The 21,844-nt window shown below is 38.3% G+C and overlaps 1 protein-coding gene across 12 annotated transcripts in view; it reads right to left on the reverse strand.

Annotated features, from left to right (window-relative positions):
- The window catches only part of GRIK1 (glutamate ionotropic receptor kainate type subunit 1), a gene marked incomplete at both ends in the record, with an annotated part of 423,407 nt that overhangs the window by 106,734 nt on the left and 294,829 nt on the right, over window positions 1–21,844 (reverse strand). For all 12 annotated transcript variants that reach the window (XM_082654750.1, XM_082654760.1, XM_082654756.1 and 9 more), the window contains 2 exons: window positions 11,201–11,344; window positions 20,476–20,649. In XM_082654750.1, coding sequence (XP_082510876.1) covers window positions 11,201–11,344; window positions 20,476–20,649 — 318 coding nt within the window. The remainder of the gene's footprint in view (window positions 1–11,200; window positions 11,345–20,475; window positions 20,650–21,844) is intronic.

Consider the following 21,844-nt stretch of genomic DNA (forward strand, 5'->3'; position numbering starts at 1 on the left):
TTCAGGTTTAGAAATTGGCCTGAAGGGAATGACATGAAGGGAATGACACTTTTAAGCATTTACTGACTCCATAATTAATACAGTCATTCATTCATTTAGCAAACCTTCATTTCGCTAACACTTTATCATGAAATTACTAAGAGTAAGATCAAGAGATAAAGTTATCTTGGGGGAGATGGTGCAGAGAAAAGAGAACAGAGAAAAGATTTTATGTGTTTCAAAAATTTGTCTGCACCTGACTCTGTTTCCTGAATAGAAAAGTTAATAAATGTGATTCATTGTGGTGTTATTTCATTTGTTTTTAATTAAAGGAGGCCCACTCTATATCCATGGTATAAACATAGCCCTGATGGACTAACTGTACAATTATTGTCTTACTCAGGTCCCTGGAGTATAACACAATGACAAATATCTGAAATTCATTCTCTATCTAAGCAATGTGATCTCTGTCCAGTCACCCACAATTTTAAGCCAGTTCTCAGAAAAGCTATTTAAAACAAAATCTGAAGTATACATAATAGTGGTAATGAAAATAAACATTAAGCAAAGGAAGAAATGATAAACATAATCTTTAGACCACATAACTTCTTTGGATGTCAGCTATTTCAGGAACTGAAATGATGCATTTATCATATTCTCATCTGTTCAATATATAATTATTTTAACTATTATGTGTATTGTTTATAACTCATTATCTTGCAATAACAGCTTACATGGATCACTGCATAATTTAAAAATATAGTGGTTTTTCTTGCCAATATTTGATTTCCAACTTTAAATCTGCTGACTTTATATCTTTGCCATGAACTCTGGGTAAACTTTTTTTTTATTTCCTAAGGATTTATCTTAGAATGTGCACCTGCCTTTTCTTTTATCATAAACTAGTTTGCTTTGGCATTGGCTTGTGTGATGGCATGTTTTCCAAAATAGAATGAATTAGCTTCTGTACTTGCAAATCAACTAAATGGGCAGGAATACAAATCTGAGACCCAGGGGGTGTGAAGTGGGTGGGAATAAGGCACTTGTCTAATTATCTAGATTATGTGATCAATTTAATCTGGAAATCAAATCATTCTGTCTTGAATTACTTATATTACTTTGGTCACGTTAATCAAATTTTGTCTTTGTTGGATATATACTTATCATAGCTAATCAATATGTTCTTTGTCTATGAAGACAAAAATGTGGATTCCACATGGGTTGAATTCACATCTTTCCCTAGTTAGCCTGATTGGGTGGGATATTGTATTATTAAACATTTATTTATTTAGTCACCAAGTTTATTGAGGACTTGAAATGTGGCTAGTATAAATTGAGGACTATAAGTTTGAAATGCAAACTGAATTTAAAAGACTTATGAAAAAAGTAAAATCACAATTTTTATATTGATTACATGTTGAAGTAATAATATTTTAGATATATTGGGTTAGATAAAATGCATTATTAAAATTAATTGCACCTGTTTATTTTAAGTTTTTAATGTAGTTACTAGAAAATCTATGTGACTCACATAGTACTTCTACTGGACAGTGCTGCTCTAGAGCAAATCTTGCATTTGTGCATACAGGCTATTACTTAGATGTTCATCACAGCATTGTTTGGATGTGTAAAAGAAAAGCAGACAGTCAAAATATCCATTCGTGGGGAAATGGATAAGTACCCTGAAGTATATTTAATACATAAGTTGTCCTTCTGCTTGGATCCTTTACTCTCTTAATATTTACATGTCCTGCTCCCTCTTTTCTTTTAGGACTTTACTCAAGTTTCACATTTTTTATGAAGTATTTTCTAACTACCCTATATAACACAGTAATGCCCATTTCTGTCTTCAAGGACTCCTCCTGCACAGCTTACCTCTCCTGAGTTTTGCTTTTCTGATAATCCTTGTCATTATCTGAAGTACAATATTGCCTTTTATATATGTCTGATCCCCCCACTAGAGTATCAGTTTCATGAGAGCAAGGGCTTTGTTTTGCTTACCATTGCATTCTTGGTGTCTAGAATAGTGGTTGCAACATATTGAGTATTTAGGAGATATTTGCTGAATGAATGAATGATGGAATACTAGATTTCAACAAAAATGAATGAACTGGGTAAATAATAAAGATGCATCAACTTAGATATATTCCAAAAGTTAAGTAAGATTAACTGGAAAAGAAAATTGATGAATGAAATATATATGCACACAATATATGTAGGCACACACACACAAAATTTATATATATCCATACAAAAATGTACACACCCACACATCCCCATATCTCTCTCTATGTGTGTGTGGATATGTATACATGCACATATATGTATGTGCATACACACAATATACATATATGTGCATCTATAAAATGGCATTCATTTAAATAGATTAAACACATGTGTGCATGTGTACATATTCACATGTACACACCTACATAACAGACTGTAGTATAGAAAGCAAATTCTTCAATCAACCTTGCAGAGCCAGGACATTAGTAGATGAATGGAAGGAAGATGATAACTGACATGAGTCTTTGAATGCTATCTCATAAATAAAAATGTTATTTAGAATCATATAAACTAAGGAGAACTTGGCAGACCTCCCATTTTATGCTGACATCCCCTTTCAACATTTCTGACAGGTGATTTTTCACCTAGCCACTGACTGAATATTTCAGGGGCAGATATCTTAGCACCTTAGTTATAAATGAGACAATGCATATAATTGGTTAAAATTGTAAACTTCGAACATTTAGGAACGGATGTCATTTCTTTGTCCAGAGTTGTACAGGGAACTGAAGCAAGGACCTGAAGAATTCTCTCTTCCTTTAGGTCTAAATGTCCTAAATATGAGAGAATGCTGGGATGAATGGGTTTCATGTACACAGTGCAAGCTAGGAGTCAGAATGCAGGTAATTTTCAATAGGTGTGGAATGAAAAATATAAATGGAAATTTTTCTGAAGAGTAGAAATTTGACTGAGTTTGCTGCCAGATCCAATGTCATCTAATTAATCCAAGGGACAGCCTGTCCTGGCAATCAAAATCAAATTGTATGCATAACAGGAAGTGTTACTGGAGCCACAGCAGGATAAAATCATGGCAAAGCTTATGTTTCTCTAGGGACTTTTTTTCACCTGGATCCCATTAAAAAACCCCACAAAATCCTCTCAATACTGACATACTAAGTAAAAGTCCAAATAAATACCAAAGCAAATATAGGTGCCTCAGTGGAGAATTTTAACTTTTACTCTTTGATTTTTAAAAGCTTGACTTTGAATATTTTGTTTATGTATTCAAATTTCTAATCTTCATTCCATCAAAATAAATCAATAAATTACATTTTCATAACCAAACAGTGGCAGAAAGCTGTCCATATTTTACATAGTTCTCAGTGATATACCATATACTTTGGCATTTGTAAATAATGTTTCACTCTTATGTAGGAAATTTATTTTGGAGCAGATCAATTAGGAACTATTTACATGGTTTAAAATAAAGTATCAGCTCAGTGAAATTTAATAAGAGTTTGCTAGATTTTAGCTTCTTGGGTTCAGTTCAACAAGCATCTTTTAAATGCCTGCCATGTACTGCACAGCAACGTGAGGACACAAAGATAAATTGATTTTGTCCTTGTCCAAGGGAAAGATCTTACAGTGTCTGAATGAAGCATGTGAAATGCTAACATAGAGATGTACAGGAGCTATGAAGTCCAGTGGAGAATCCATCCCCAAATAAAGGTTAGAGAGAGGCTTACTGGACTAGGAGAATTAACTCTGAGAGAGAGTCAGCTACATGAAAAATGGGAGGCAGTGCTTTTCAGACTGAAAGGAGTATGACAAAAGTGGTGTTGTGAGGTCAGTTTTGCCAAGAAAAGAGAAACTCACCTATCTTTACTGTATGAGAAAAGCATGGTGAATGCAGGAAACTATAAGCAAGTTTGTGTTTCTAAAGGGTAGAATACCTACTATGCACTCTTGTACATCACTTTGCTTATATGGTGACGACAGTTGTAGAAGGGCTGACAGTCAAGATATGGGGTCTAGTTAGAGGCTATTTTAATGGTCCAGGGAAGAAATGATGAGGACAGTGGGCAAGGAAGTTTGTTAAAAAATATTTAGGATAGAAAGTCTGATGGGACTTAAGGCAATGAGTGTGCTGAGTTGGATGAAGAAATTTAGACAAACTTGTAGAGGTCTGGTTTGAGTGATATGTCCTATCTTACTGTGATGTGTCAAGTCAGGTGCCCAGATGATGGGTATCAGGATACTAGAGTAGGTAGTTAGACACTCCCAAGTTTCCTATACATACGTACAGAGGAAGCCCCCTCAGAGACTGTTCTAGATCAAGGATTTATACAAAGGGTCACATGTGTGGTAGAGGTGGTTGCTGAAGAGATTTCTCTGGACAGAGCTGTTGCCTCTCTGTGAGTTCACACCCCTCTGCCTTTAGGATACTGTTTTCTAATTCCATTCTTGGTGAATGGAGCTTCCAGGGAGCCATTTGGAGAAATCTGAAATAGGTTGGCTACAGTTGGAGATGCAGAAGATCAATGGCTGATGCAAACATGAGAAAGTGGAGGTGGACTATGGTGTGACTCCCAAGTGACAAAAGAAGTCTATATAGAGTTGACCAGTTGAAATGATGGGCCAAGCAGAAGTCTGCTGCATTGCAATTAGAGGTATTCCCTGAATTAGAATCAGTAGGTATTTCCTGTGGACCAGATTTGTATCCATGGTACCTGGGTGGGATAGGCTTGGGTTATAGTCAATAGGACTGTCTAGAAGGGTGAGGAGACTTCAGCAGAAAGAGCAAGAGGTGTACTACTGGATTTCAAGGGGCTGAGAACCTCCATACCCTTCCATCTGAAACAGGGATCCACTGGTCTGAGTCAAAGAAACATCAGGAGAGCCTGCCCAATAGGAACTCTAAGCTTTAAAAATCTACCAGGCTTACGGGGGCACCCGCTTAATGTAGGAATTTCCTGCTAAGCTTAGAGAACACTGAGCAGCCCAGCCAAACAGGAAGTGTCCTAACACAGGGGTCCTTAACTCCCAGGCCGCAGACAGGTCTGTGGCCTGTTAGGAACCGGGCCACACAGCAGGAGGTTAGCGGAGGGTGAGTGATCGAGGCTTCATCTGCCGCTCCCCATCACTGGCATTACTGCCTGAACCATCACCCTCCTCCACCATCCGTGGAAAAATTGTCTTCCAAACCGGTCCCTGGTGCCAAAAAGGTTGGGGACCGTTGTCCTAACACTTTTTGAGCCTGGTAGGAGGTCCAGCAGTTAAGGGTGTGGTGAGGAAGTCAGCAAGGAAAGGAGAAAGAGGAGAGCCCACCATCCCTCCATTTCCCTAGAGTCTTCCAGCAGAGCTCAGGGAGAGGAGAAATATGATGTTATATCAAGTTGCACTTTTGATTAATGTCTTAGACTACATAGTCTAATTCATAAGTTGAAGTTCAACTTAAAGAACCTCTAGGACTGCCATTACCTTAGTAAACAAAAAATCATAGTCTCTATGCAATTTTCACTAAATAATTTTAAATGGGCAGTAGGAACAAAATAAACTGTTTGTTGTCCCATTAGTTGTGTTTGTTTGATATACTGGTTACATCATCATTCATTGACATTGGGCCTACAGTAGTGATAATAATTTTAATAGATAAAACTGATGGGTTCTATTTGGGAATGTGTTGATATGTGGGTGGCAGCAGGACATCCAGATGGATTTTTCCAACAGGGAAGAAAATGAATGAATTTAGACCTAAGTTCATTTTGGTCTAAATTTTGGAGAGAAATTAAGGCTAATTCAAGAAACATTTGTTTATTTCTCTTGAACATTTTTTTCCCTTTTAGCTCTTTATGAGTGATGATTACTTCTGAACAAAGATGTCCACAATTCCTCAATAATCATTGTGGGTTTTTCTGTTTCAATCAAACTTACACATAGCTACGAATATAAACTGTCTAAAATATCATTTTGTTTCTGCCTGAAGAACAGTGACTTCTTTATAAATCATCAATAAAATTAGAAATTCTCAGCAGAATTTCTCAGGTGGAAACCAATTGTCTTTCCATATTTATGTAAACTCATTTCTCGCCACTTCCACGTGGGACCACTCCATCTGAGCCCATCAGAACTCCTTATGTTTCATTTATATTTTTGCTGGTCACCAAACTGGAACATGATTTTAACCAAATTCTGCCTTAAATACTCAGTTCAGACACTTTTTTTTTTCATTTCATTGACGTATAGTTGACTTACAATGTTGTGTTAATTTCTGTTGTACAGCAAATTGATTCAGTTATACATATATATATTTCATATATTTTTCATATTCTTTTCCATTATGGTTTATCACAGGATATTGAATATAGTTCCCTGTTGCTATACAGTAGGACCTTGTTGCTTATCCATCCCATATGTAATAGTTTACATCTGCTAATCCCAAACTTCCGATCCTTCACTCTCCCATTCTTCTCGCCCTTGGCAACCACAAGTCTGTTCTCTGTATTTGTCAGTCTGTTTCTGTTTCATAGATATGTTTATTTGTTCTGTTTCATAGATATGTTTATATGTTTATTTAGATTCTACATATAAGTGATATCATACAGTATTTGTTTTTCTCTTTCTGACTTACTTAGTATGATAACCTCTAGATACATCCAAGTTGTTGCAAATGGCATTATTTCATTCTCTTATGTGGCTGAGTAATATTCCATTGTGTGTGTATAACATGAGTTTCAAGGAGACCAGCATGTTTGTAAGGCCCCTGAGATTGCAAACAAATCTTTTTGTGGGAATAACAGGTACATGGTTTAAATCAGTTTTAATATAGGGTCTGTAACACAGAAAATAGTTAAGAACCCCTGATTTAACCTAAAATCTGATTCATTTTGCTGTACCCACCGTTTACTGCTCTTCCCAACACCTGTGATTTCAGACTCTCTTCCTCCCAGATGCTCTGATGTGCTTTTTGCTCCTTTACCAGCTATTCCCACTGATTTCCCCACGGCCAGCTTGAACTTACTCTGGGTCCAGGGTAACTCTGGCTACAAACAAGAAGTGTTTCAGCTTCTTCACCCCACATTCAGCTATCATTTCCCGGACTGACCTGAGATGTGGTTTGCCAGGGTTTTCTATTACCTCAGCATGGCTGATTGTTACCTAATGTCTTTGGGTCCCTCCTGAACAGTCGTGTGTGTTTGATGATTGAAAGCTGGCATCCCTGGCATCACTGCATTTGGCCGCTTGTATGCTGCATGACTGTCTCCATTGAATGACTGATTTTCCACTGCCAGGTCCTGTCCTTCTTTTTATAAGCACTGCTACTTCATCTTAGGCTCAATAATAACAGTGATGCTGTCAAATAACAACAGCAAGAATGCACTGCTTACATATGCTAGGCAGTACACTTAAAGTTTTATACGTGTTGCCTCATTTCTTCCTGACCACCACCTTATATGAGATACATTTTAACAAGGACCTTCCATTTAATGGTAGCTACCCTTTCTTGAGCAATCTCTGTAAGCCAGACGTTTTGCTAGGCTGTACATATATTAAATATAATCCTTACAGACATGTGAAGTAGGTATTTTATCCCCAATTTATAGAAGAGGGAACTGAGAAAAAAAAAGAGGCTAAATGACTAGGTTTACACAGAGAGCAAACTGATTAAATCTCAGGGTCTACACTCTCAGTTCACAGTTAAATAAGCTGGTCTATTCCTAGGACCCCTGCCTTACTCTCCCACTAGAACCTAGGACCCCAGTAGACGAGTCTAGCCCAGGCCCTTGTTTCTGCCTTATTGAATTGTGTCTGAGTATGATATTCATATACGGGGAGTTTGAGCTATAATACTTGCTCATAGATTGTATATGGTCTTCAGTTCCTTTGCTGTTCACTCATTCACTTATCCATTCATCTACTTGTTTGGCATCTATTTATCGGGTGCTCATTCTACCTTCAGCATTGTGCAAGGACTAGGGAATCGAGACTAGAAAAGCACAGCTTGGAGACAGACATGCAATCAAATACCATGGTCTAACAACAGATGTAATAAAGGAGAGGAGCCTGAATTTGTGAGTCAGGGCCAGCAGATGGGGGCTAGTGCTTGAATTGGGTCATAAAGGACTTCAATCAGAGGCAAGAGAATTTGGAAGGAGCATATGACAAGTTCAGGGAGCCACAATAGGTTCAGCAAGTGCTGGGATTGAGGCAGGAGATGAGAGAGATGGCACAGGAGGTCAGGAACCAGATCACTAGGGGCCTTGCATATCCTGCTGAAGAGTGTGGGTTCAAATGAAATCTTCAGATGAAGCCTGCTATTCCTCCACTGCATAGAATTTATATTAGTAGACAGTAGAAACCACATCTTGTAATTTTGGGGAAATATCCCCTAGAGCACCAAGTTAATATTACTTATATAATGGAGTCCCAGTAATTCTTGTTGAATGGGAATTTATAATTTCTTAATATGTATTTGCTTAGCAAATGCCCAGAGAGATAACACTATAACACACCCTATCATGTTTGAAATATTCTTTAAGTCTTTCTCTCTTTCTGGTCAGCCTAAAAACACTGAAAAGTAGGTAGCCTGAGAGATCTGTCTGAAAGGCTTACTGATTCTAAATGATGTGTGGAATCATCAGGGGTTAGTGCACACACAAATACCTCTCTGCTCAGGAAGTTTACCTCCTGTGACGAATTTGATCTTCACCCCGTAAATTCAATCTTACCTCCTGTGACGAATTTGATCTTCACTCCATAAATTCAATCTGCTGACTTGTTTATTTACATTATTTCTGATTATAGTTTTGGAAATCATTTAGAAAACGATAGTTACTAAAAGAAAGGACCAGGGGAAGTTTTAGGACCAAGTGCTTTATTTCATGTTTCCTAATAAAACCTGGTAGCTTCAAAGTTTTGTTGTATTAGGTACTCACTGAAAGAAATATCTGCATTTTCTCACTTCTGCATGTTTTAGTTTGTCTCAGAATTCCCTCAGTGCCAGTCTTTCAACAGGCTGGGGCATTACTCCTGGTTAACCAGTTTTCCCATTTTCTCTGCAGATGCCTACACCCTGCCAAAGGCAGTATAAGGCATCGTGACTCAGGAGACAAAAGAAAAGATGAACACAAGGTTTCTAATGCATCTCCCCTTCTACCCCCAGCTGTGGAGCCTGAGAATGGGGAATTTGTTCTTTGGAGTAACTGAATGTCAAATGCTTTCAATGTGGTCCCTCATCTTAGAGCTCATTATTTCTTTAAACGTATCTAAAGATCACTTGGTAATTTCACCTTCTTATGCAACTTAAGTACAAGAAAAAAGGTGCTTAGGGTGTTCCAGAGTGTTTGATCCCAAGATTTCATGTTGTCTCATGCCTCTCCTTGCACTGGTATGAGATAAAAGGAATCCAGCTGTTTTCTTGTTAAAGATCAAGGTGATCAGGATGGTGATTCAGGACATAACTATGATCGCTGCAGGGAGAGGAGAGGCTGTGTGATGTTTTCCTATTAGGCACAGTATGTCAGATGTATGTAGTTGTCCGAACGGGTCATTTTATGCCTATTTGTGATTTCTCTGTTGTTGTTTCTGTTGCCAGTTTTAAATTCCTGGCATCATCCTCAGTAGAACTGAACAAGAGCTGTTATGAGTGGTCCATTCCAATGGTAAGAGAATAGCTAATGTTTCAGATTCTTACTATGTTGCCGCACTGCTCTTCACAAGTATTAACTTTACTCTTTATCCTCACAATAATGCTGTGAGATAGAAGATTTTATTCCTATTTTACAGGTGAGAAAACTGAGACACAAGGAGTTTAAGTAACTTATCCAGGTTACATTGCTCATAAGTGTTGGTGGAGCTGGAATTTAAACCCAAATAACCATGCCAGGAATAGGATGAGGTAAGAGAGGGACCCAGGGCACATAATTTAAGGAAGCACTCTCTCTCAGTCTCTTGGAAATGCAGGGTTCAAGCTTGAGAATAAGTGCCTCCTTAAATTGTGTGCCCAAGGCACTTCTTTGCTTTTAGCCATACTTCAGTCCCAGCCTTGTAAATAACCTTGGTTTGGAGCCTGGGTAGTATTAACCTTCATACTGCCTGTCTCTCTGGTCCTGACCCTTATGGATCAGAGCCAGCCTTCAATGAGGAAGTAGATTGAAGAACCTGAAGAGGGGTCTGTAGGTGCTGAAGAGACTAGCAGAGATAAAGACCTAAGTAAGTATCTTTCTTTAGATTTCTCCCTTGCTCTTGGTTGGGCATTCTTCTCTTGCACTATGTTCCCTGACACTCTCTTTTATGGCTTTGTCTCACTCCATCCTACTCCAGTACAGAAAGGAATAAAGATACTCTTCACTTGAGAGGTAAATCTCTGCATCCCATAGAGAAAGCATTAGAACAGCATCACAGCGTATGGTGTATCCTCAGTCAGGCCCGGCTGCCCGCAAGTACCTTATTTCATCTTGTCAAGTCCAGTCACACTCTGAAATGTGTGTTGGGGTCAAAGATAATCCAAGAATACATGTCTATAAGGCATCTCAGGATCTTAGAACAGGGTCTGGTGAAGGGATGTCAAGTAGCCTTAGAGGAAAGGAATGGGTGCCTAAGATTTCAGGGCTATTGCCCTGAAATAGCAGTGAGAATTCTTTTCTTTCCCAAACACTGTACTCTTGAAAATCCTTTAGTACATGTGGTAGGTTTTGAAAGGTACCAGACTTTTCCAGTTAGCTGACAAATGGAGAAATAATCAGTATATCGTTAGAACAAAGAGGTCCTTCTGTTCAGTCCTGTAGAAACCAAGACTTAGGAAACCACTGGGACTAGAGGCACTAGAGGCTGACAACATGGGAATTATCTCTGGTACTCTTCAGAGATGGACCAACCTACCCCTTGACTCAACAGGCCATAGAATAAGCACCTGCGAGCTATTTTGAACATGTGTGGAGGGCCAACAGCAGCTGGGGTTATAGTTGAAATGAAGGATGGTGAACGTTATGATCTGGTAGCTTTTTAAAGCTTCTCAACATCACCCTGGAAAGTTCTTGACAGTTCTTCTAGACAAACTTTTAACAGTGAATTCCCAGCAGACTGGTTGATGATGCCTTCTCATCTCTTATAGACATAATGCCAACAGAGCCAAATGGGAAGGACCTCAACACTTGGACAAGTCCAGAAGCACTAAGCCAAAGGAAGAACTTAACTGTGAACAAGCATCACTTGCCTCTTTGATCAGGTTCATAAATCTGGGTCCAAGGCGCCATGGCTTGTGTCGATGGCACTGCAGGGAGCTGACAGTCAGCTGGGAAGCCCGGTGGGAGGCAATGGCCACAATGTACACAGCATCATACATCAGAGCCGCTTCAGTCTGTGGAGGAAGACACACACCACATCTTCAATTCCACCTTTGCTTAGCTTCCTTTACCTGCGTAATCACTCTGCCTGCTTCCTTATCTTCTATTTTTCTGAACTCAGCAGCCATTTATTCTCCAGCTGAACACCTGTCATTCTCCAATACTTATTTTTCTCTAAAATAATATCTCAAATGCCAGAAAAAATTGTAGTTATGGCTTTGCTTTGTTTTAAGTTCTTAAAAAGAAAAAAAGAAACGGAATTTTGATCAGCCACAAAAGACTTGACTCAGGGAACAAATATTTTTGGAGTGTCTTATGGTAAGCCCAGTGTTAAGATCAACTACATTGAGTTAGAGGTTCAATATTGGATTCTGTTTCTCAGTATTTACCTATCTATCAGTCTATTTACTTGTTTATATTTGGTAGAAAGAAAGTGTTGTGAGTAAAATTAACATGTGATTTTCAGATAAGGATACTCATGTTAGGACACTTCCATTTACCAGAGTCAAGAAGGTTGTAGTCATAGAGTGAAATTCAACGGCAGATTTGAAGAGACCTTCTGAAGAACAGACATGTGGAACTTCCTCAGAAAATATGTACTCTTGTTAGCACTTACTTTCCTGATAGAGATTATAAGTAGTCATTCCTTTGGGGAGCTGGACATATTCTTCAACTCCTCATGAAATTTCTCTCATTTGCAAAATTTCACATAATGCTCTCAGCATTTTATAAAATATACTGCCCTGTGGTTTTCTTTAAGGATAAAATCTTATAATACCTTCATATTTTACTTGAGGATTTTCATAGCAACTTCAAATATATTAGCTCATTTGAAATTCTCAACAACCCCACAAAATAAGCAGAATAGATGGATTAAACTATTTATTATGTAGGAAATTGACCTCCAGACAGTATATTGATTTGTGTAAGGTCATACATATAGCCAGTAATTGGGTAGTTAAACCAAGAATCTAGGTCTTATAATGAAGACTATCATGCAGTTTTCCAAAATCAGTTGAGTTATTCAACATATATTTATTCATAATTTATTGAACATGTCTTGATGGAGGTAGAAAGAGAAAATAAGGGGAACTACATCTTGCATTCTATTAATCTTTGAGTCCAGAGAATATCTCTACTTTGAATACTTATTATCCTGTGCAATCTCTATCACTGCATTTTCCATATACTATACTTATAGTTACTGTTTTTACATCTCTTTCTTGATAAAAGTGCTCAACTTCATTTTTTAGTGGCTAGCACAGTTCTTGGCACATAAAAGTTGTTTAATAAATGTTTGCTGAAGGAATTAATATTATTTCATGCTTAAAATAAAATACACTTTTGTGAAAACTGTATAATCCCAAGGTTTTATGATGTATTTCTAAGATTAATTGCTTCACTCATACTTAATATGAGTGATATATAGAAGTTGTGATGGTGATAATTGTTAAAGCTTAAAAATATTCTGGTCATGTCAGTTCAAGACTGATATAATCCATTTTATAGATCAGAAAGGGAAATTAAGTGACTAGTCTAAGGCTAATCTATCGACAGAATGAGACCGTTAAAAATGTAATCTATCATAGTAGCTGGCATTTATTGAGCACTCATATGTCAGGTGCTATTTCAAATATTTTGAAAACATTTAATCTTCACCATGACTTCTACTCCTTTATGGATGAAGAATTGACAAGGTTAAATGTTGCCCCCAAACTAGTGGTGGGAAAGCCAAGATTCAAATGCAGGAAGTTGGTGTTAGAGTTTATGCTCTCAACCACAAGCTGAACTGCTTCTAAACCAACTATTTGTCTGATGATTTAATGATTATAATAATAAGTCAACAGTGGTCAATATCCATTGATGATTAACTACATGCCAGGCACTATAAGCATTTTACAAGTTGTCTCCTTTAATTACTGAAGTTAAACCTTTGATGTAGGTATTGTCCCCATTTTACAGACAGAGAAATTGAGGCTTGGAGATATAGGAAACAACTTTAATAACTTGCCTAAAGTTATGTAGCCAGTAAAGCAAGGAATGAAGATTCCATCTCAGGATGAAAGTTTAGATTTCAGAGCTCATACCCTTAACCACTATGCTATGGGGACCTGGACCTTTTTAGCAGTGCAATATGCCTTTTTGAAACACTTTTGTATATATATTCAATAACTGGCTGATTGATTTGATAGAGAAGTGTGAGGAGAGGAATTCCAATGATCTTAACTTTTTCATAAACTTAACGTAGAGACTACGATTTTGACTTTCTTTGTCAAGGTTGTCTCTACACTGGGCCAGGTAATAACAAGTTTCAAAACTATAGGCCTGACCAGTGCTTTCCAAATTCAAGGAAAAAAAACCCATTTATTCTTAAACTATGCTTCCCCTTGTCATAAAGTGTTTTCTTAAATTGAGGAGATATTTAAGTATTTTATAGCACAAATGAACTACCACTGAATTTCCTCCTCTTTTCAGTTTTATGCTGGAGGCCTGCTTACCAAACAGCAACTCTCAAGTCATTTTAGGTAAATGTAAAAAAAAAAAAAACTGGCTTGTGTTTCAAATATGTTTGTGTTCACATTTTATTTGCATCTAAAGCCTGGAAGAGACCACAGTGCTCAACGCCTGTAAGAGAATCTTTTTGCAACAACGTGTATCATGAAACAGGCATATTGAAAGTGAGCTTCTTGCCAAGGCATAATGTTTTGGTTATTACAATGATGTGCAATAAAGGATTAACTCAGAGGGCTCAGGATGTTCAATCTCTGCACATTCTGAAGAAAGGATTGGCCTTTGACTGGCTTCTGGGAGATTACCTCCTTAAAATATCCTGCCTGATCAGAGTATCGTTGTATCCCTGGGGTCTTGGGTAATGCAAATAGTTTATGCTAATGGTGTGATTTATGGTGAATGCCTGTTTTTGTTCACTTGGGGCTCTGGACCATGCCATATCAGTTTGACCTCTGGAGTGGCTGGAGACCAACTAAAGTCAGCTGTGTAGGTGCTCTATGCCTATGTGACTGACCCCCTCCCCCCACATAAAATCCCTGGACACCAAGCCTCAGATGAGCTTCCCTGTTGGCAACACTTCATAATCTTGTCACACATCTTTGCTGTGAGAATAAAGCACTGTCAATGCAACTGTCGTGGGAGAGGACCACTAGAAGCTCATGCATGGTTTCTTCTGGACTTGGTCCTTTGTGACTTTTTCCTTTGCTGATTTTAATTTGTATCCTTTTACTGTAATAAACTGTAACTGTGAGTATAACATCTTTTCTGATTTCTGTGAGTCCTAGCAAATCATCAAATCTGAATGTGGCCTTGGAGACCCCAATACAAAACGATGAGATGCTACGTCACTTTAGGGATGAGGACTAAAAACATGATCTAGCCCTATGGAGTCTTCACGTTTTTCTGCCTGCCTGGTATGTAACTGTTGTTGGAGAAAGCTAGAGGAGATAGGGAGACCTAGTCTTTGGAAAGCAAATGAGCAAAAAGTATAGATTTCCCATTTTCTTTCCAAATTTAGAAACGTTCTCACTAACCTGATATGGATAGACAAGTCAGTTCTCTAGGAGGGAAATACTTTAAAATAATACCTCATCCCCCTCATTTCCTGAATTTCCTTTCTTTCATGGTGTTAACATTTTCCTCTATTACAATGCAAATATCTCACCCACAGCATAGAGCTAACAGAAATTTGCCTCTTAGTATGAATTAGCTGGTTTCCCTCTTTTCTGAGACATGCCTCTTGAACTGATGAGGATTCTGATAAGGGTGGGAGGACTAGTGTTTTGCCTACATGAACCCTGCTAGGGAGCAAAATCTGGTGGGGGTGGATGCTTCTGAGGGAATGAAAGTGCTAGGAGAGGTGGTGAGCACGCAGGAAGTAGGGGAGAGCAACTCAAGAGAGAGCTGGGGTTTAGAAACACGTTGTAGAAGGTAGCAAAGATATCACCATGTACTCACAGTCTAGAAATTCAGTAATTAGGACTGCAGTTCTGACATGTCCAGTGAGGACTGGCCCAGAAGTTGGCATATTGTGAGCCTCAATGAGTATTTGCCAGCTTTTGAGAAAGACAGGAATAGGGGAAAGAGAACTATATGTGGAGTTGGAAAACAGGCCTGAGTGATGCTACTGGTCATACAAGGTCACACATGTCCCAGGGAATAAGCCACCTTGGGCTATATGTGCAAACTGAGGAATGTGTCTCTTGTAAATAAATGGATTCTGGCTTCAATAAGACAGAATAATAATTCTGCCTCTGTATTTCAGAATGTCTTTTGTTCTTCTTTGATTGACTACAAATTGGCAGAACAGCAGGTATCATCAAGTAAATTCAATTCTATGTCCTAAAGGCTTTATATATGTTATCTGATTTAATTTGTAAAGTAACACTGTAAAGTATTATTATAGAGATTTACAGATGAGCTAGGAGGTTCAGAAAGACTAAATAATTTAGGTTATTTAATTATTCAGGGATATAGCAAAGACTAAAAACTAGGTTTTCCTTATCTGGAAAGATCTTGCTTTTTCTACTGAATCTCACTGCCTATTGTCTTTCATCACAAGGGTAACAGTGGACACTCAGAGTGGACACTAAAGTTGGACACTCAAAGTGGTCTTCTCTGTGGATCATTATAGGAAAGACTTAGATGTAAGATAAGGGTACTGACTTAACTACTCATCGTGAGTGCATTTGAAGAACTGGGAAGGCAGATGACATCGATGTTTTGCTGTTCCCATGACTGCAGTATTGAATCATACACAATTTTAGGTTCAAAATCAGAGAAGACTCCATCTGAGAATGGGCCACTCAATTACTCTAGTCTATCCTCAAAAGCCAATAGATCAAATTAGCCCAAATGCTGAGAGAAATTTAAACATAGAGAAAAGGAATGAAGTAGATTTTACAAAATCACTCTAAACTTCAAGAAAGTTAATTAACATTTTGGTTGATAAAACACTTTTTTTAATATCTCAAGATGTTTTCAAATAATGAGTTTCACTATTTTTGAACTCTATTGACTCGGTAACAGTTTTCTTAACTCAATTTTAACCCTGTTTTTGGTTTTTGTTTTTTTGCGGTACGTGGGCCTCTCACTGTCGTGGCCTCTCCCGTTGCGGAGTACAGGCTCCGGACGCGCAGGCTCAACGGCCATGGCTCACGGGCCCAGCCGCTCCGCTGCATGTGGGATCTTCCCAGACTGGGGCACGAACCCTTGTCCCCTGTATCGGCAGGCGGACTCTCAACCACTGAGCCACCAGGGAAGCCCGTAACCCTGTCTTTTAAAGTCAATATTTTTTCTCTAATTAAATTTATGTTTCTTAAATCTGAAGTCAAAATTTTTGGGCTTAGACATGGCCTACTTCTTCTTATTTTCAGATTTGGATGTGTTTTGACATAATACTATTCTTTGAGGATATTTTTAGTGTATGACGTTCTAAGAAATTCTTAATAGTTAAAACTTTGAAGAGGAAAATAGATAAGCAGGTGGAAAGTAAAAATACATAAGTTAGAAAAATTCCTATATTATATATTCATATGTGCATCTGTGTATGTATGCGGCACACAGAAAAATATGACTATAAAGGGCTACAGGGAAATTCACTTTGAAGAATGGTGGGATAATGCGTGTGATTTAGGAGAAAGAAATTCCATTATAGTAGGGTATTACTTAAATATTAATAATGGTTACTCTATGGCTAATTTTTCAAATAATATTATTACTTTAGAATAATCTATTTACTAATCATGTCCATTTCTTATTTATAGAAGCTCTCTTTGAACTTTTGCAGTATTATTTCTAGCCTACATGAATATTTTTCATTTAATATCTTGAGTCTTAGTAGACCTCAATTCATATTTATTTAGCACGTTAATTCCTGTATTAAATACATATTTATTGAAGATCTGCTCTGTGCCAGCCCTTTCCTAGTGCTGGGAATAGAGCAGAACACGAAGAAACAAAATCTCCAGCTTCATGGAGTTTATGTTGTTATAGGGGATGGCAACGAACAAATATAAATATGACGTATTGTCATAAGGGCTACAGAGAAAGGTAAAGCAGGTTAGGGGAGGGGGAATAACAGGAAGGGGACTACTATATTAGGTAGCAGGTTCATAGAAGGCCTCTCCGTTGAGGTAGCATTTGAGCAAACCTGAAGAAGGGAAGGTTCTAGGCGATGGAAGCAGCAAATCCTGGAGGTGCAAAAATGAATGGAATGCTGGACCTGAGATATATAGGCCCAGTGGAATTGAAACCAAAGGGCTTTTTAATTTTAAGGTAGAGAAGAAAGAGTTTGAGTACAGAGGCAATTTGAGAACAAAGACCTGTTAGCGCTGGGCCCGGGCTTGGGGACTTGAGGTGTGCTCTCATGACTCAATGATCAGTCCGTTGGATGCCCTTATACTTGTCCTTTAACCTTTCTGTGACTCTGTTTCTATATCCCCAAATTAGCCGCCTCTACTAGAAGCCAAAAGGAAACAGTGAACTGCAAAATGGACTCTTTGGATAAATAAAGATCAACACTATGCTTCACAGGATCAATTTCAAGGCTCTATCTTGAAATGACGATGGGATCCGACTACTAGTGGGCAGCTGAGTGCTACCACTGTTTTCGACTAATAATGTCATGCCCTAATATAGCTACTGTACCCAATTTTAGAGCAACCTGGTGAGCCACCGTCTTCTGTCCTAATAAATCCCCATTTCCTTTTTATAGTTTATTATAATAACAATAACAGCAATAATAACAGAGACCCCTCTGGTTAGATGAAAAGACAATGAGAAACTCTAGACCGAATGGGATCTCTCATCCACTGGGAACTTGGCTCTGCCATGCTTCGTGTCCACAGGACCGCTGGGCCTGATTGGGTGAGAATGGAATGGCTCTATCTCCCTCATTCAGTGGTTTGCCTCATCTCAGTCAATATGTACAAACTGTTGTGTCAGCTCAGTATAACTGAAGGGAACAGGCACTCCTTTGCTACATTAAGCCATACTTGTGATGAATATTTGATGTTTGTCGCGAATCCACAATCTGTGTTAATATAGCTCCAAACTATAACTCTTTTAGACATACATACCAAGCATAGGTAAAAACCTCATCCTGTGATAGAGATCTTGTTTGGGAGGTGGGGTTGGGGTATGGGCAGAAGATTTTGAATCATATTTGAACACAATGGAATTATAAATCCAGCAGGAAACCCCCCCAAAATTAGCACCTCTTTCTCTCTCGCTCACTCGCTCCCTCTCCCTCCTTTTCTCTCTCTTTCTTTAGCTTTTCTTCTTCCTTTTCAGAAGTCTACTATTTCCCTGGGTATTCTCTACTTACTCTTATTCAAAGCAATGTTTCAAATCATCTTAAGACTCATTTGTACCAAAATGCTTTCTATCATTATCTTTCAGATCTCTTTGTGTATTTTGAGTTATTTCAGGTTTAAAAAAACAGAGACCTTGAACATGGGATCCTCCAGAACCACTTCATTTATTCATTTATTCTTTTTTGTCATTTGTACCTCATTTAAAGAAGGTAGAAAAAGAAGAGAAATCTCAAGTTTATTTCTATGTGCGATGATACCTTTCAGTTACCAGTAAATTGCATCTTAAAAGCAATAGTGTTTCTCCTGATGATGGGAACAGAGAATGAAATACTATGTCAATTTAAAATGCTATTACCTGCCCACATTCCCAATATCTTTTCCTTTGGATGACACTGTTCCGGCACAGAAATCTTTTTTATTTTTTTTTCCTGCAATTTTCTTCCATCACACAGGGAGCTTCATTAGAGAAGTGCATTTGACAACAAGAGACAAATGATGTTAGTGAGAAGCTCTCTGACGAGGCAGTTTGCAATTTATCTGTTCAGCAGAGTACCTGTCTCTCCTTAGGAGGCAGGCTTGGCATCTGCTTCGAGAGCGACATATGGCTGGTATAAAGCACTGTCAGTGTCTGCAGAGGTGTACCTCCATGTACCCAGGACGGGAAGAATGTGAACACACCAACTCTATGGAAATCCAAATTTTTCCACATGCACTTCTGCTTGCTGAGATGTAGCAGAAGTGAGGAAGGCAAGCTGGTTCTGCAGAACCTTTATAGGCAGCTTGCTCCTCTCTTTCCCTCCCTCCTTCCCAAGGTCACTTTCCCAGGGGCAACCCTCTCCCCACTTACCCTTGCTTTTGTTTATGCTTTGTCTCCATTTGGCTGATAGTGGTGGCTACTCCTGTTAACTTTTTTATCTGAGGCCATTACTCTCAGGAAGCTGAAAATAGCAGTTTTTGATAGTAGCCATGCACAGGCTTTCAAAATAGTTGTCCCTATATATGAACCTTCAAGTTGTGAACTTTCAAAGATTCAAATGTGTGTTTCATCAACTTCAGGCGTGAGTGAAATTGCAGTTTTCCCTCCGTCTCCTATTGCTGATGATCTGTCAGCTCTACCATCTCCCACCTCCTCTCCCATCTCCAGTCAGTAACTCTTCTTGCCTGTTCACTCGATGCCAGCCTCTGTATGCCAGCTGTTGGACTGTACTACTGTACTTTTCAAGGTACTGTACTGTAAGATTAAAAATGTTTCCTTTATTTTTTGTGTTTGTTTGTTTGCTATGTATTATTTCTGTGAAAAGTATTATAAATCTATTATAGTACAGTATTATATAGCCTATTGTGTTAGCTGGGTACCAAGGCAAACTTTCTTGGACTTACGAACAAATTGGACTTACGAACGTGCTCTTGGAAGGGAACTCGTTCATATGTAGGGAACTTACTGTACATAAAATGTTTCCTCCTCTTCTCATACAAGTCAAGGCACAGGTTATAACACTTTTCCTCTCACTATGAAAAGCATATGAGATTCTTTTTTTTTTTTTTTTTTTCGGTACGCGGCCTCTCACTGTTGTGGCCTCTCCCGTTGCGGAGCACAGGCTCCGGACGCGCAGGCTCAGCGGTCATGGCTCACGGGCACAGCCGCTCCGCGGCATGTGGGATCTTCCCGGACTGGGGCATGAACCCGTGTCCCATGCATCGGCAGGTGGACTCTCAACCACTGCACCACCAGGGAAGCCCAAGCATATGAGATTCTTAACCTAACCTCTAAGGAAGTCAAACATCATCTCAAATGATTTTATTTTAAAACTACTTACTGTCATCATGCCATCCAAAAGGCCAGTCCCAGGTCTGGGTGGGGCCTGCAGTCTCTCCATGGACCACTTCTCAATGATGGATGACACGTGAGGATTGTCAACATTAAGCAGCCGAAACCCGGTCATATTTACACCACTGTACCTATAGAGTTCCAGATCTAAAGCAAATAAGTCCTGCGCAGTATTAAAAATGATAAAAGTAGAAAGAGTTAACATTTTCTGTGCTCTTTAGGCAAAAGAGAACTAATGATTGTAGAAGCAACAAATGATTAAAACAAGAATGGCAGCCATCATCACACTGGTTCTATAAAAGAACATTTCCTCTTGTTTTTCACTTGCATGCTGCCTGACAAACTCTAAGTAATTAGTTTTCATTTTCATCCTTTTTTCTTTTTTTCTTTTTGCAATACCGTTAAAGTTGGTATAAACCAAGAACAAGAATTTAGCTGCCAATAATTAGTATGCCCTTGGGAACAGGATGTGACATTCTGAGAAGCTAGAGAATTCTGTTCCTAGGATATAGTCTTTGGGGAATTGAAAGGGATCTTTGTGTCCATTTGATTCACTGCTTTTATTTTCTAGATGAGGAAACTGTGGTTCTGAGTTGTGATGTGACTGGTCTGAGAATGATTCACTTGTCAGTGGTAGTACCACCCTTCTCCCTCAAAACTTGCTGCCCCAGGCTGCCTTGAATCTTGCAAAGGAGGTGAAGTTTGGAACTTGCATATACATTTGATGGAAAGATAACTCTCAGCAAAAAAGAAAAAAGAAAAAAAAAACATTCCCTTGCTCACTGAAAATAACCTATGTCCCATATAATGAGAGCATAAAGAATGCCTGGGGCAAATAAGTCCTGAGCAATATTAAAAATGATAAAAGTAGAAAGAGTTAGCATTTTCACAAGCTTAGAATAAGAACAAAAGTGTTCTCTTCAGAGAATAAACTGGAGCCTATGGTTGTGTTGATGTATCTTAACAGTAGTATTTGTTCCCTTTTAGATAATGATGCAGGGAAAAAACTTGAACCCACTCTAGTATTTTCCATTACAGGTGAAGCTGAGTGTAAACCAGAAGTTTATGTTGACTCATATTTAAAATAGACTTAAGTGATTATTTCAACTTTTTCCTGTAAAGAAATGTTAGACACTAAAACATATCATTAAAATATCTCACATTTATGAATAAACCAAACTTTCAAAATAGCATTTAACAGTTAATAAAAGAGAAAAACTTCCATAAAAGTTACTTACCAATGTAACTGCTTTATGAAAGAACAATACAAAACAGTACATTATTTCTGATGATAGTGGTTACTAAAGAGAAGTAGCTTCAGAAACACTCCATGATTTATATGTGCAGAAGATGCATAT

Source organism: Grampus griseus (genome assembly GCF_964374135.1).
Source record: "Grampus griseus genome assembly, chromosome: 5".
In the NCBI taxonomy this organism is placed as follows: Eukaryota; Metazoa; Chordata; class Mammalia; order Artiodactyla; family Delphinidae; genus Grampus; species Grampus griseus.